The 16,665-nt window shown below is 35.8% G+C and overlaps 1 protein-coding gene across 1 annotated transcript in view; it reads left to right on the forward strand.

Annotated features, from left to right (window-relative positions):
- TBC1D5 (TBC1 domain family member 5) overlaps positions 1 to 16,665 on the forward strand; it is a 577,752-nt gene that overhangs the window by 359,325 nt on the left and 201,762 nt on the right. Inside the window, exon 13 of the mRNA XM_074195734.1 lies at positions 13,724 to 13,826. Within this exon, the coding sequence (XP_074051835.1) occupies positions 13,724 to 13,826 (103 nt within the window). The remainder of the gene's footprint in view (positions 1 to 13,723; positions 13,827 to 16,665) is intronic.

A 16,665-nucleotide genomic window follows, 5' to 3' on the forward strand; every position in this document is an offset into this window, starting at 1 on the left:
GTTTGTAGCTTTTGAGTTTTTTGGTTTATTTGGGTTTCGTTTTTGTTTTGAGGTTTGATACGCTTGGAGAAATTAATATAAAATCCATTTCCCTCTCAAATATTACATTTACAAATACATTATTAATTACAGCATTGGAGACATTAATTAGGCTAGATTTCTTATTGTCTTGTATCTGTTATTTTTTTTTCTCAGTTATTATTTTCTTTATGAGAGTACATTCACCTTGAATAACCCTGAACCTTGACCTATTTCTTCATACCACGGTTGTCCCCTTTGATGTGTGATCTGCAACATTCATTTCCAATCTCTCTTACTCAGTAGATATATGTGTGTGTGTGTGTGTGTGTGTCGGGGGTGGGGGGGGAATGCCATAATACTCAGAGTTCTGGGCCCAGAGTCAGGAAGAATCAAATTCAAATTTGGCCTAAGCCCCTTACAAGCTGTGTGCCCCTGCCTAAGTCACTGCATTTTGTTTGACCTTAGTTTCCTCAATCTTAAAATAGGATAAATCACAATATCTACCTCACAGGGTTGTTGTGAAGATCAGATGAGTTATTATTAGCAGTGTCTGGCAATTTGTAAGAGCTGAAAAAATGCTTGGTTTTTTTTCCATCCTTTCTTCCCTTCTCTGCCATGATTCCTTCACCATAATTCTTAGCTTGTTCTGGTACCATCATCTTTTTTCAAACATTTATGAGAACTAATGGGAATGTGTTTACCATAGCTGCAAATAATAAATTTCCTGAAGTGAATCCATGGTTGTATTTTAATTCACACTATTTGAAGTTGTAATTATGTAAAATGTGGTCATTGTTTCTAACCCAATAGAATTGTGAATTCGAATATGGTGACCATTTCCCGGGATTCATTAATTGCACTAACCTGGAACCATCTCTGGTTGTTTTCCAAGTAGTTTTGTTTGTTCCAGGTATTGTTGCTTTATGTAAATAATACAATTTGATTTTGTTGATCCTCCCCTTTATTCCACATAAGAAGGTGAGAAAATTAGTTTTGATACTTTAGTATGCATTATCAGAGAAGACTTTAATATTACTCCACAGAAGCTGCACTTTTAATTCAGTAGGACTATCCAGAAGTCTGATTCCTTGGCTCACTAAATTATATTCATGTACTCACCCCCAACTTTCTTACAGAAGCAGTAACTGGATTTTTGTAAATAAAGATTTAGATGATGAATTTGTAGAAACACTCATCAATATATAGTTTTCTAAAAACATGTCCTTATGAACTTATGCCTGCCACACACTCACCACTCACAGCTAACTCCCACAGCATCGTGAAATAGGCTAGAGATTTCCAGAATGAATTTTGAAAATGTCACATATGAAAGTAGTACCAATGGATCAAATTCTAGTAGTACCAATTGATGCCTCAAATCCAGCTTTTCCCAGTTCTACCCAAGGATGTATCAGTATAAATATTACTTTTGGGACAAAAAGAAGGGCCTTTTATATACTTAAATAAAAATCAAATTAATTAAGAATGCTCCTACTGCATTTTTAACAAAGAAAATATCTAGCTACTCAGTAGTTTGCACAGACACATGCAATACAGAAGCTCAGTGGATACAGGAGCTCATCAATGGGGATATCTCCTCATTGATGTGGGTTGTACCCCCTCAACACCTGAGCCTGTGCAGTTTTTGTCCATGTTCTCCAACAGGTTCTGTACCAAGGATCTCTCCAAGGTGCTCAAGGCTTTTCTCTTGGCTAGCACTGGAACTGCCCTCTTTTATTCACCTTTCTTTTCTGATCATACATTTCCTTCATTATTTCCCTTGATTTACCAATGCATATAGTGCGTCATTGCTGCAGCTTATGTGCACCAACAAGAGTCTTTGTAATGCTTTTTTAGATTCTTAGATATTCCAAGATTCACAATTCAACAGAGTCATTAGTAGGAACCATGTGTCTTTGTGTTTTAAGATGTGTGGTTGTAATGAGAACTAGGTTGGGGTCATTGAAAGCACTTTGCCATTTACTGTCAACCTAATCCACTAATCCTCCAGGTCATCTGTTGGCCCAATTCATTGTTCCTCTGGAGTGGTTATTCTTGACCTTTTGCTTTTCTAAAAAAGAGCAAGGTCATTCCCTATGAGCTTCCTCCTTTCTCCTTCTCTTCATTTGGAAAAATCCCTGACTTCACTACCCCTCTTGTCCTTTATCTCAGTATCAAATAGTAAGGTGGTGCTGGATCCAAGTGTCTGGAAGACCCACACATTGATAAAAAGTCTGAGTAGTACAGTATCATGCACAGATATCTGGGTTATTCCACTAGAGAGCTGCCATTTTGACACTGAACCCTTAACAGTTACTCTCTGCATACTTCAATCTTGCTAGCTGAATGTGTCTGAATTGTATTATCCTCTAGTCTTTATCACTACATCTTCTCCACAAGAAATTATGTGCTACCTTACAAAAAATTGACTAAAATGTAGATAAGCTACCTTCTCAGAGTTCCTAACATCTACTACTTGAGTAATCTTTGTAAAAAAAGGAAATTAGGTGAGTCTGACATGGCCTGTTCTGGATGAGACCATGATGATTCTGTTGAACTACAGCCTTCCTATATAGATATAGATGAGCCAGTTCTTTCATGAGCCAGTTCAGAAGATGTGAAGTCATCATGCTCATTGCTCTCTTGAAGATGAGTTTTCCCCTTTTCTGTCTTTCAAGTGTCTAGTTGCCACCTCTTAGAGGACATAAGGATTGAGTTTCTCTGGATCATGTTATCAGAACTCACTGAGAACAGCTTCATGCCCACCTCTCATCACTTTGCACTGATCTTGGATTTTCATTTCTTGTTAGTCAATTTTACTCCCTCATTTCCAGAATAAAATTTTGTTTATGAAAAAAAAAACAGAAACGAAACAAGAATCTAGCATCTTTGCTTTCTCTGTTGAAAGTGATCATCCTCTCTTCCCATTGTTGCCAAGTTTCTGTCTCATCTTTGACCTTCCTTATACTCCCAGCAGGGATAGAATAATCATGAGAATGATAATAAGGATAACTCTATTGGTTGTTCTCAGCTTCAGCTCATTCTGACTTCTGTGTTTTTGAAGGATTGTTACAAACCTTTACCAAAGTCACATTTGTTCTCCTTGCATTTCTCATTCTGAACAGTCTTTCCAAGATCCCTGGCAAGTAGTTCAGCAATCATAAAATCCAGTATTTAGCACAAAGTTCATCTGCTCCGGGTGACATGTGAATTCGTCCAGAGAACCTAGATGTTCTCTTGTATTACCTACTCTTTGACACGTGCAATCTTTCAAGATCCTTGTATTAGGCAGAGAAAACAGGATCAAATAATGAAGCAATTGTCTGTTTTAGTCTCCTCCTCTACCCCAAGTATGATCCTTTCCCTTTTCTCATTCTTTTCCTGAATAGAACTAACACATTCCCTATTTTTGTCCTTAGATTTCCTTGTCATTCTGGCCCTGTGAACACTATCCTTATAAGTCCCTGCTTTGTGTTTTTTTTTAATCATTCCTCCATCCTACTAACTGACTTCTATCTTCTGTACATATTTTTTTTTTCAAATTTCAGGTTGATTTATGAGCTCCCTATGCATCCACATCAGTTTCTATAGGAAATTTCCCCTTTTCCTCTCCAGTAAAATTGTTTCTTTTTCTTCCTTCAGAATTACATTCTTTAGCAACTACCATGCTTTCTGGACTTTCTGCAATCCTGGAATAATTCTAATTCCACAAGCTCTCATCTACACTTCCACTGAATTCTTGAAAGTTACTCTCCCAATATATAGTATCAGCTATACAGCTTAATTTCTTCTCCTTATGTATCATAAACTCTAAATAGGAGTGATCACTTTGCCAAGATGACCAATATTTCCAGTCCAACAACAGGAAAGATCTTTTTGGTAGATTTAAGATCTAGAATAGAATTTCCCTTTGTAGTTTCCTCCACCTTTTGAAATTTAAACTTTGATTTTAAAAAGAAATTCACAAATAGACAAAAGTAACCTTCAATATTTAACTTTTTAATTTAGTAATTTAATAATATTATGTAATTACTTTTTTAGAAAAATGTTTCCTAGTAAGCTAGTCCACAATTCAGACTGTCCCATTAAAAAAGTTACAGTTCTTAAAATTCATTTTTATTTTATTTTTTAATGATTCCTCAGGGAAAGATTTTACAAGAAATTTCAGAGCAGAATTGATTTTGGTGTGTGTTAATGCAGACAATCTGCCCAGTGTTAAAATGTTAAAGGGAAAAAAAAAACACAAGCTGCCATATTCGTGTGATCACACCAAAATAGCAGCTTGTATTTATATTTTCACTCTCCTAGAGGTGGACTGCAGGCGCACATGAACGAGGGGGAGTGCTTTGTGTTGTGTTGCGATTTTGTTTAATACAGACAAACTACACGCTTGTGCATGCACAACCAACCCTCACATATGCACTCGTTCACAGCCTGGAAAGTGAAAACTACAACACAAGCCGCTCTCCGAGAGTTGTCAGCAACCTGCGTGTGTGCATGCGTGTGTGCGTTTGAGTGTGCGTGTGTGTGTGTGTGTGTGTGTGTGTGTGTGTGTGTGTTTCTTAAATATTAAAGAGGAGGAAAAAACAGATTTTCAGGAATTCAAGAAACAATTCTTCTACCAAGTGGCTCACAGCTCTCCCCATTGACAATATTTAAGGTAAAATTCAATATTTAGCCAGCTACTGAGGTTGCAAAATTTTGAAATGTATTTATGTTCTCATTTACTATTTTTGCTTCATGTTTTTCTTTATCCATGATATCTCAGTTTTATTCATCTTTTTTCTATGGTTCATTAAGTCTCTTACTTGGATTCCTCTTTATCCCCAAATCCTCTTTATTTTCTTTTTCTGATCGAGTCAAAGTGTGGGTGCATTTTTCCGAGTGGCAGATAGTGGTAGTCCTTTGATCAACATGTTGGGTAGCCCTTCCTTCGGCATCTAAGGAGCAGTAGGAGGAGGACATTGCTTGGCAGGAACTTTGCCGTCCAGAGCTCCTCAGCAATAGGATTGTTTCCAACCCTCTGACATCCAATCTGTTTTCACTAAGTCAGCTTGTAGCCTCTCTTCATGATTGGGCATTCAGATTATTGTTGATAGTTAAAAATAAAGTGTAGTTCGTGCACTAGCTTTATGAAATCACTCCCTAAAAATCCCCAAAAGGCCCAGGCCATCTAGGTTTAATTAAAGTTGAATTCAGGCTGTTAGTCCTCATCAAAAGTTTCAGCGGGTTCTGAACAAAACCGCACAAAAAGATGAAGGTTGTGCTAGAGGAGATACTTCTTAAATAAGAATCATAGAGGCACGAAACTGTCAAATCCTTATTTCCAGTTGTTGCCAAATCTTAAGTCTTATGTATCTCACTAACTTCAAAATAAATGATATTAATAGGTTTATTATTAGATAATTATTGAATTTTTAGTATTAGCAAATTCCTTGGAGATCATCTTATTTAATAGATGATAGAATTAAACCCCAGAGCCCTGCAAACTTGTGAGCTAGCTGGTTATTGCTAACCTAGCACGGGAGTCCATAGCTACTGACCTCAGCCCATGGTTTTCCCCTACATTGTATTATTGCTCAATAGATAGATAAGGAAGGAAGGAAGGAAGGAAGGAAGGAAGGAAGGAAGGAAGGAAGGAAGATATGGATATAGCAGCTGTGTCTACTTTATAATCTGAGGCTTTGATTTTCTTTTTTCCTCTGTAAAACAGTTAAAGGAGACAGATTGACATTCCACTGATATTTAGTGTTTCATAAATATTTAATCTTGAGCATTTTCATCGACCAGTTTGAAAATTTCAATTTTTAGTTGTTTTAATTTTCAGTTTTTTAAAGTAAAGAACATCATTATTTATTGTTCAAGTCTTTCAATACTCCCTTGTCCTATTGCACTATTAAAAACTCTCACCAAGGACTTTTGTTTCCTCATGGGATAGGTTCCTGAACACTAACATTTTCACTGATTCATCTGGGTTGGGTGCTTTGTCTGCTTTAATACTCCTAATTACCTAATTATGTACCATAATGCACTGACAAGGCCTTTGATCATTTTGGGTTTTTATTAACCCCTTTCTTTCTTAGGAAATAGTTTTACTTGTCATGTTAAAGGCCATCAGATGAGGGGGTCTTAAGCCCTGACAAAGCCGCCATCCCATCTCTGGCTTTTATCATATAATTTTCTGATTGTTATCCTGACTTCTAGTTGGTCAGTACAGAGGATTTATTAAGCACTCACTGTGTACCAGAACCACTGTGTTAAGAATTGGAGATGCAATACAAGCAAAAGTAAGGGTGGCCTCTAGCCTCAGAGTGCTTTCATTCTAATAGGAGAAGACAACAAGACCCCAAAGACACGGGGGCTTTTGTTGCCTTTCCTTCATCAAGTCATGCCAATTCATGTTCAAGTCTGTCCAAGCTTATATTCATTGTTTCCATGACACTATCTATTCATCTCATCCTATGCTATCCCCTTCTCCTTTTGCCTTTAGTCTTTTCAACACCAGGGTCTTTTCCAATGAGTCTTGTTTTCTCTTTATGTGGTTAAAATATCTTAACTTCAATATTTGTCCTTCCAATGAATTCTTTGAATATTTTTAAGATCTCCTTACTCTTGGGGCAACTAGCTGGCACAATGGATAGAGTAACAGCCCTGGAGTCAGGAGGACCCAAGTTCAAATTCAACATCAGACTCTTAAAAATTGACTAGCTGAGTGACTTGGGCAAGTCATTTAACCCCATTGCCTTGCAACCCCCCCCCCCAAAAAAAAAGGAAAAAAAAAGATCACTTTCCTCACTAGGGGAATCTTAAAGTCTTCTCCAGTGCTACTATTCAAAAGCATCAGTTCTGCAGCATTTAGCTTTCCTTTTGGTCCAATATTCAAAGCCATACAATAATATAGGAAAAGTCATAGTTTTTGACTATATGGACTTTTGTCACCAGTCATATGTCTCCATTTTTTTTAGTATATTGTCTAGATTTGCTATGGCTTTCCGAAGGAGCAAGCATCTTTTAATTTCTTGGCTACAGTTACCTTCTTCACTGATCTTTGAGCCCAAGAATATAAAATCTATCACTATTTCTAATTATTCCCCTTCCTTTTTTCAGGAAGGACTAGTTGCTAAGATCAATAGTTTTTGTTGTAGTTTTTATTTATGTTGACCTTGAAGCCAGTTTTTACTCTCCTCTTTTACCCTGATCAAGACACTTTTGTACATCTTTGTTCATCTGCCATCAGAGTGATTTTTCTCCATATCTGAGATTGTTGATATTTATCCCAGCATCCTTAATTCTAGTTTTTAATTAGTTCAATTCAGCATGTCACACTATATATGCTGAATTTGTAAGTCAAATAAATTTTTAACGCTATTCTGCCATCATTTTCCTTTCTTAGTCGGTTTTCCATGTGGCTTCTTGACCCACATACAGGTTTCTTAGGATCTTTAAAAACATCTGGTAATCTCATCTCAGAGGAATTGTTACATTTTGTTGTGATCCGTAAAATCAGAGCTTTGGTGTAGTCAATAAAACAGAAGTAGATATTTTTTTCTGCAACTCCCTTGCTTTTCTCCAACTTGCAAATATGCCTTGCATTCAATTAGATATCAGTCTGTCATTTTTGAAATTATACCCTAATACTGCTTTTCTCACCCTTTTATTGACTATAAGGGTAACTCCATTTCTTCTAAAGGACTCTTGCCCACAGTAATTTATGTAGTCATTATCTAGATTAAATTTGCCTTATTCCCATCCATTTGAATTCACTGGCACCCAAGACATCATTGGATTGAGTCATCTTGCACAGTGTAGCTGATAGTTTCTTTGAATTACAATAGCCCTCCACAAAAAGACAGTGATCCAGTAGGGGCTCATGCCACGGAAGACCCAAGAATTAAAGATGGATTATCTAGATCCTTCTCCAAAAGGAAAAGTTAAGACATGACTTCCCAGTGGAAGAAGGGACCTGCAGGAGTCTCTCCATCTCCCCTCCATCTAACTCATTTTCCACAATTTATGGAGCACATGCTGAGTTCCAGGAATACAACTCCCTTTCCATTGGGGCAGATAACATGCAGACTTCTATGTCCTTGGATGATAGATGCAAAATAAGTAGGAAATAATCTACAGAGGGAGGGTGTTATTACAAGGGAGGCCAGGGAAGGCAGGGAGCGGAGATGAGTAGGGTGAGTCTCCAAGGCCCATCTCTTCAGCTGAGAGGCTTGGAGTGAGGGGGATCCATGGGAAGTTGGGGAATGGTTGAAGTTTTAGAAGAACTTCTGTAATGAGTAGTATGCTAAATTGAATAGAAGGGCATGTTAGGATGGCCTTGCCACAGGGAGGCCCTAATTGAGATGCTGTACCATGAAGTCAAGGTGGCATGGTTTCATGATTTTGTTTGGCTGCCAAAATTTACTCAAGCCTTGGTCTGACCGCATCCTTCTCTTGCTCAGAAACATTTGTTGTCTTGCAGTTTTGACAATCTGGCCCTAATTTTCCAATGTGCCTTTTACATATCATCCCCCATCCCCTTCATAAACAATATTCCAGCCAGATCAACCTGCCAGCTATCACAGAACCTGATGTTCTATCTCCTTTTCTCCAGACAGTTTCATAATTACCACTCCACAGTTCAGTTCCCCTCTCTCCACAAAAAGCATGACATGCATCTTGACCTTAATTCTATCTTTTAGAGTCCTCATCTCAAGGGAAGCCTTTCCTTATTTCTTATTAACTTACAAATCCCTTTTGTCAGACCCCTGCTCACGCAGTTGTGCTTTCTTACTCTCCTCATGTTTTTCTGGTATTTTATGTATATTATTCTGTTTGTAGATTGTAAGCTTTTGGAAGGCAGGTGCTATTTAATTTTTCTCCTGCTGTCTCTAGTACCTAGCTATCATAGTGCTTCGTATAATGGAAAATATTTAGAAAATGTTTGTGGAATGAACATAAACTACTTTTAGATTGCAGAATTTGTCCATTTTAAAAATAGTATCTACCATTTTGTTTCAAAGGTTGACAGATTAAATCGTAAATCAGATTTTGAGTTTTATTTTTTAACACTCTCCAATCATGTGATAAATTTGGTCAAATATCAGATACCTTCTGAAATAATATAACCTATTCAAAAATTTGATTTACAACAAAAAAATCCACTTTCTTCAAACAGTTAAAACACCCAAACTCTTCTTCACGTTTTTAGAAGGATATTTTAAGTGAAGTCACCCATATTAGTTTCTCATACCATTATGCTTTCTATTTGAAGTTCTATTCTCATATTAGCTCTCTAATTGTAACCTCTTATCAGATGCAGAACTTCTCATAGACATTTCAAGATGAAACTACTTTCTTCCCTTCTGTCGTCTTCAATTTTGTTTTCTTTGTGTGTATATTATTTTTGCCTCCCTCTGTTTTACAGTACATGGTTGCTATCATACCTTGTTGAATAAATTGTAATTAATTAATTGTAATTAATTACTAATAGTCTTTGAATATTTCTCTATCTACATCTTCTTTGTTAAAAAAGAAAAAAAAATAATCCAGAAACAAACTGTCATTTACTGTTGTTTGGACTTTAAATTATAGTCTTAACATGTTACTGATTTATCCTATTTGGGAAAACCATTATGTGATTTTTTTTAAAAAAGAAGATTTAACTTTCCAATTTGGGCAAGTTTAGGATAACAATCTTACATGCTTTTCCTATATGTATGTAAATATAAATGTGTGTGTATGTGTGTATTGACATTTATACACATAAACACACACATATGCACATCATATATAAATGGAAGAAGAAATAAAATAAGATCCATGAGAAATTGAATATTATTGTATTTAAAATATCCACCTCATCTCTCTGATTGCCATTTAAAATTTTATTCATTTGAAGATATATATCATGAATATAAAATGTTGATTTTTTTTCAATATAGTGGGCTATCTATTTCCAGATTTGTTACCCAGGTTTTATAATATACCCCTACATTCATGAACTTTTACTTAAATATATATCTTTGAATTATTTAGCACCTTATTTAATTAGTGAGAATTCATGATATAGTTAGAAGACCTCTAAAGTGGAAGTTCAGTTACTGTTTTGGATATTCTTTAAGTTGAACAAGTGGGAAGGGAAAGTTTATGTACAGTCCTTACCACTTGCCAAGCACTATGTAAGCACCCTTGTAAATATGGTCTTTTTGGCAAGTCACCTAAGCTATCTGTCTTTGAGTACTTCCATCTTTAAAATGGAAACTAATCTCTAAGGTGCTCAAAATGTTCAGTTCAGTGATTGCTTTTCCATCTTCTAAAGTAGGGCAGACTTCTTTTTAGTAGTTTAGCATATATGTCTACCTTGTGTGATTCTATGGATTCCCCATTAGAATTGATAGGCAAATATTCCTCTTTAAAGATTAAAGGTTTTTTTCCCTTCTAAAAAGGGAATAGTGTGAAATTTCACAAATTGGCACTTCAGCCCTGTAGAGGTGGATGGTGTGCTATTGCATTTAGATGAGGTAGGCTATGTCTGCCTAATACACATTTTCAGTTGATTGGGTATTTGCTAAAAGTGGGTAATTTAAATTATCTACCTGCAATTTAATTCTACTAGATCTCTAGTTTTTAATCTTGGAAGTGGTTAGTATGCATTTAAATGAAACCATGAATTGGTATGTAATATAATTTACATTTTTAGTGGATAGATATTAAACTCTTACTATATAGTTTATAGATATTGGTTGGCAGAAATAAGTAAGTTACTTTTTAGGACTTTCTCTCATTCTTGATTCCAAATGCTACTTAGGATTTTGTCAGGCCATTGTTCACAAGGGCTATTTCCAATGAATACCTGCAGTGTGGTCTTACAAGTTAAATTCAAGGATGTGATGGTCCCGCTTTTCTTTTCCTTCCATTGGTGAGAACTGAAACTCACATGATGTTAGTTATATTGTCTTTAAATGTGTTCATCTCTCTGTGGTCCAAGAGGCATTGGAGGTGACACCCTATCTTGACTCAACTATCCCCCAGTTATTATCTCATTTCTAAACTTTCACAGGTGAATTTCTGCTGTTGTTGACATCTCTTTGTCACACACTCTTCTAACATTTCCTACTCAGCTCCCATTTTTAGTACTCCATTAAATTATTCTATGTAAGATATATATATATATAGTTTTCTCTGATCAAAATTAGTCTCAACTATCATTGTTACCCTTCTTGATGCATTTGATATGGTTGACCAGGCTGTCATAAAATAAGCTTAGCTTTTGTGATCATGCTTCCTGTGTTCTTTTGATTGCCAATTTTCCAATTTCCTTTACATTTTCTCTTCCTTAGTATCAATTTAAAGCAGTATTTAATTTGAGAATTTTTCTACTATTCTGCTCCTCAGATGATTCTGATGGATTCTAGTATGTATACCTGAATAGGAAATATCTCTTGAATAATCAAACATCTTGATATTTTGATGAAAATTTTAGTGAAAAGAATCCCCAAATTCATCTAGTCCAATGTCTACTCAAAATAACATCTTGGACAAGTAGTCGGCAAAATACTACTCAAACATTTTCAATGTATATATGTGGAATGATTTTTTTAATGGGTGCATAAGATATATTTCACACTCTCTTCCAAAAGAGACCAGATGATTTTGGTTCATAGAGAACCATTGATTAAAATGAAATTAAGGCATTCAATGGTGAGCAGAGTAGAGAAGAAAAGGCAATTTGTTTTGGCTCATTTGTAATTTGGGGCCTCCCTGAGATTTGTGTCTAAGGTAGAATGGCAGTTCCCACTAGATCTGAATGCAGTAATGAATTGTAGCTTTACAGAGGATAACTCTTTCCAAATAAGAGAGACTTGTGGCCAAGAAGTATTTAAGCAGAGGAAACACTAATAAGTACTTTCTACCAATTGAGACTCTGATAGATTAATAATATATGAAGTGTTAAGCACCAGCCTGGAAGGCATCTTCTTTGAGTGCCCGACTGAGTCCTCCTAAGACCAGAAGAAGGCACAGGAGGCTCCCACCACATGGGGTGGGCAGACCACAGTCATACATCATGGGCCTGCTGGACAGGTTCCTAGACTACCTCTCTAGGGGTTGGAGTCTAACTGATTACATCACAGATACTTTGAAATCTTATAAGGCAAGACACAAGAAAGAAGGGATTGGGGAAAACAAATTTCAAATTCCCCACAATCAACAACAGTCATTTTATTTGTTGGTACTTAAAATATTTTTGTTTTCTTTGCCTTCATTCTCCTTTATGAAAACCACCTCATTCCCTGCTTTCCCTGCTCATTCTTTCCCATCAAAATCTTCCAGAGTTTCTAATTGCCAAAATGAAGCCCTTATCGACTAATGCCTATTTTATTATGGATCCTTCAATCAGAAGATCCAATGCAATGTTCTTTGTGCCCTGATTCATTTAAAACACAGTTGCCTGAATTATCTTTCTCAGTCACGTTTTCTTTTATCTTCTCTGCAGGAATCTATAGGTAATTCTATTATCCATACTACAAATAAACTCCTCTGCTTAGGATTTAGAACTCTTGATCAATTTTCTATACCATTTATTCTTTCTTTCCTTCTTTCTCTCCCCCTGTCAAGCAGTATGTTACCAACTTCCTTTCTACATGGACCTTCTGATAAATAATAATGCTCTCTAAAAACCTGAATAATTTATTAGTGTCTATGCTTTCTTTCTTTCTTTCTTTCTTTCTTTTTTTGCAAGGCAATGGGGTTAAGTAGCTTGCCCAAGGCCACACAGCTAGGTAATTATTAAGTATCTGAGGTCGGATTTGAACTCAGGTACTCCTGATTCCAGGGCCGGTGCTCTGTCCACTATGCCACCTAGCCGCCCCAGTGTCTATGCTTTCTGACATGACATTCCCACTTATTGGAATGTCCTTTCCCATGTTTCCATGCAGCCTTAAAATCCAAATTTAAAACTCATCTATAATAGCCCTCCATCTGACTGTTTTCTCCCACACTGCTTTTCCCAGCCTTAATTTTTTAAATTTCTTTTATATCTAGTGGGTAGTATATTAATTTATGTATATGGCTATATTGGTTTGAAATGATCTTTAATTGTTACTTATATATACATCTGTGTGTATACATTTTTTTCAAAGTAGAATTCACAATCTCAAAGAGCCAGGGCTCTGTCTTGACTTTGCTCTTAGTCGCTGCAGAGCTCCATGTACATGCTCAGTTAGTGGAGTTTACCTACATTTTGTTAAGACAGCTGAAGTCATCACCATATATAGTCATTAAAGTTTTTTAAGACATTTCAAGTTGCTTAAGTTATCTCTGAGAATTGTTCATTTAGACATGTATAGGGCTCCCATCTGCTCGGCCATAGCTAGAGATGTTGTAGACATCAAATTCAGATCATACATATGAAGTAAATATGTCCTGTCATCATTTTGGGGGGGGGTAGAAATAAATGTTTTTACTTTTACGTGTACAAAATTAAATTTTTTGGGTTAAAGCATATTAAGTAACTGTGAGGGACAGGTATTTTCCCCCCTTTTCTCTCTCCTGTTTCATTAAAACATTAATCCTGCCAGAGGGAAAAATTGGGATGCAGACAAAGCCTTGAATGGCAATCTTCAAAAGGCTGGGGTACCTCTCAGAAATGGGAGTTTGTAGAAGTCTCTTTAAGCTGGGCTGCCTGCCTCAGGACTCTGTTTTCTTTTTTCAGGTTTCCTGAAATGCAGTATTTCCAACAAGAAAATGTGAGAAAAATTCTTACAGATGTTCTTTTCTGTTATGCGAGAGAAAACGAGCAGTTGCTTTATAAACAGGTAATGAAAATATCGTACAGGTGGCATCCATTGACTCAAAATTTTCTATACAGCTTGACAAATGATAGTGCAATAATGTAGGCTTTATTGTATCCAGAGTTGTATCATAATGCTCAGGCAATCAGAGAGATGCTTGTCAGCTGCAAGTGAAGAAAAGTAAGCTCATTGACGCACATATGCTTCCTCCTCATTATAAGACATTCCTCCAAATTGTCTTCTATAAGGCTTCTCGAGCTTTTCTTTCAACTTTTGGGAGTTTGTTTATAAACAGCCTTTTTGAAGCCAATCTAGTAATAAAACTTTCCATGGTTGTATGTATAAATATTGTATCCAAGTATAGCATTTATAAATATGTGAAATAATGTAAAAAGTTATGAAGTACCCCATTAGTCTCTAAAACTTAGGAAAAAACCAGTTTCAGAAAGTTGCTTCTAACAATTGAAAATGTATATTTAGTTTCATCATAATCCTAAATGAGCTAAGCCATCACAGGCATTAATACTCAGAAAATTAACCCATTACCTTTTCTAAAAGAAGAAATTTCCATTATTTACTCACAGTATTTTAAGATACATTTAAGTTTATTGTGACTTTTTTTAACTAAAGAGACTATCACTGACTCTATTAACTATATTCTGAAAACACTGATTGCCTAGAGAGGCATAAGCTGAATTTGTCCATTTTTTAACAATTAGATTTTACAATGTAAAAGATAAATTCTATATCCTGGGTCAAATATAAAAAAGAAACTTTTTTTTTATAATTTTGACTGAATATCAAGAAATATCTATTATAGAAACAAAAAAAACTGAATAGCAATACAATTTGGAAATTTTGTATATAAAGAAGCCATAGAGTAATTATTCAACATAGTTTTTACCCTTTTTATATTTTACAAACAATAGCCAAAATTGTTTTAAGGTAACCCTGTACCAATGAAATGGTTGTGCTGTTGGAGAACCAGAAACCCAACGATGCCCAACCCCACCATTTTCAATAAATGTGACTCTGAACAGTTGTGTTGAAGAGTAGATGGGGAAATGGAGAATCACATTCTAGATAATGTAGGCAAAGTCTATCATTTATTGAACAAGAAAGTAATATCATCTGACTCCTGGGTATGACTTAAAAGGCTTAATTACCCCCTGTGCAGGTTTAAAATCCTGTAGATTCTTTCCCGAGAAATAATACCTTGCTGCAGAAGGACTGAATATTTAGCCAGATCAAATTTAAGAAAAAACCTTGAGTTTCATCACAAGCTGTTAAAGCTATTATTTTGTACTAGGTGACACCCCGTTTAACATAGACCATATTGTTAATAGTTATGGGATTTTATTGAATTAATGAGACTGTTATCATGTAGTAGAATGTCTTGCTGAGTTAATTGAAACTGCAGAGATTATATAAATGGTATTAATGAACTTTGACTGCCTGATGCCTCGACTTTAATAAAGACTGCGTGGTGGGCTAAATGAACATCGGCAGATAAAAGAGCAGGTTCAATCTTGGGAGCCTACAGGCTGTTGACGACGGAAACTTCTTTACCTTTATTTTCCATGGTGCGAATTTGGCTCTGCGGCACTTACTGAAGACTGGTTCAGCTAAGATAAAGCAAAGAGGCTACAGAAATGGGGACATTTAGAGGAGAATTAAATACATATTTTCTATCATTAAATATGCTTTGTCACTCTTCTTCTAGCAGACCCTTTGGGGGCTTCTATTGGAATTTCCATTTGTAACACCTCCCCACATTTGGCCGGCTTTTGCCTTGTCCAATTCATACACACTCCAGTTTTCCAGAGTGTTTGGGGCTCTAAAAGAAACCTTGTGAGCTAAGATTAGGCACAAAACTTGGGATGAGTTCTAGGTAGGAATGCTTCTGGTGGGCAAGTCAAAAGGATTCTTGCTTTCCTATCCCTGAACAAGCATTGGCATCTTTAGAGTTTGAGTGTTGCTGCAGTTGGAACTTTCATTGGAATTCCTCCCAGATCATTAAAACCCAACTCCAAGGCTAATTTCACAATGCAAACTTCCCTCTATTCTTGAATCACTTTTCCCCAAAGACCCTTCCTTGTTCTTTGTATCTCTCATCTACTCACCATGTATTATTTTGTGCTTTGTCATTATAAGCCTATTTAATATTAGGTGTTTTTTTATGTTTTTGCCTCAATTTTCTGAATACTACCAAAAAGTGTGGCTATTTTGTGGTCTTTAAATTAGTATCCGGGTAGGATCTTTCGTCTATCTACTCTAAACACCAGTACTAGTACAGTATGCACTTAATGAATGATTGACTTTTAATTGATTTATTAGATTAAGTGAGCACAGAAATCATAAAATCATAGATTCAAATCTTTAAGGTACCGTAGAGGTCAGCTGTTCCAAATCCCTAATTTTATGGATGAAGAAATAGACCCACATGGGTCAAGTGATTTAGCCAAAACCACCCAGGTATTAAGTGATAATTTATTTGAACCCATACCCTTTTGTCTTCAATCTAGAGCACTTTATCACTGCTCTATTTAGTTGATTAAATTTCTGAACTTATCATCATCCCATTCAGCAAAGTAATCTATAGCAAATATAATAATAATAGACTTTGGATACTTTATTAATTGACTTTAATATAGCAATTTAAGATTGTACACATTGATTTTACATATATTAACTATTTGATTCCCAACATCTTTGTGAAGTGGATATATTCCTTTAATTATAAAATGATAATCAGCCTACTGAACTAACTAAAGTTCTCACCAATCCTTTGTTTTAAAATATGTGAAAATTATATACTTTATGGTGAATACATTTCTTTCAAGATTACTATGAAAAGGGCGGC

The sequence above is a fragment of the Macrotis lagotis genome, chromosome 7 (genome assembly GCF_037893015.1).
Source record: "Macrotis lagotis isolate mMagLag1 chromosome 7, bilby.v1.9.chrom.fasta, whole genome shotgun sequence".
NCBI classification, from domain to species: Eukaryota; Metazoa; Chordata; class Mammalia; order Peramelemorphia; family Peramelidae; genus Macrotis; species Macrotis lagotis.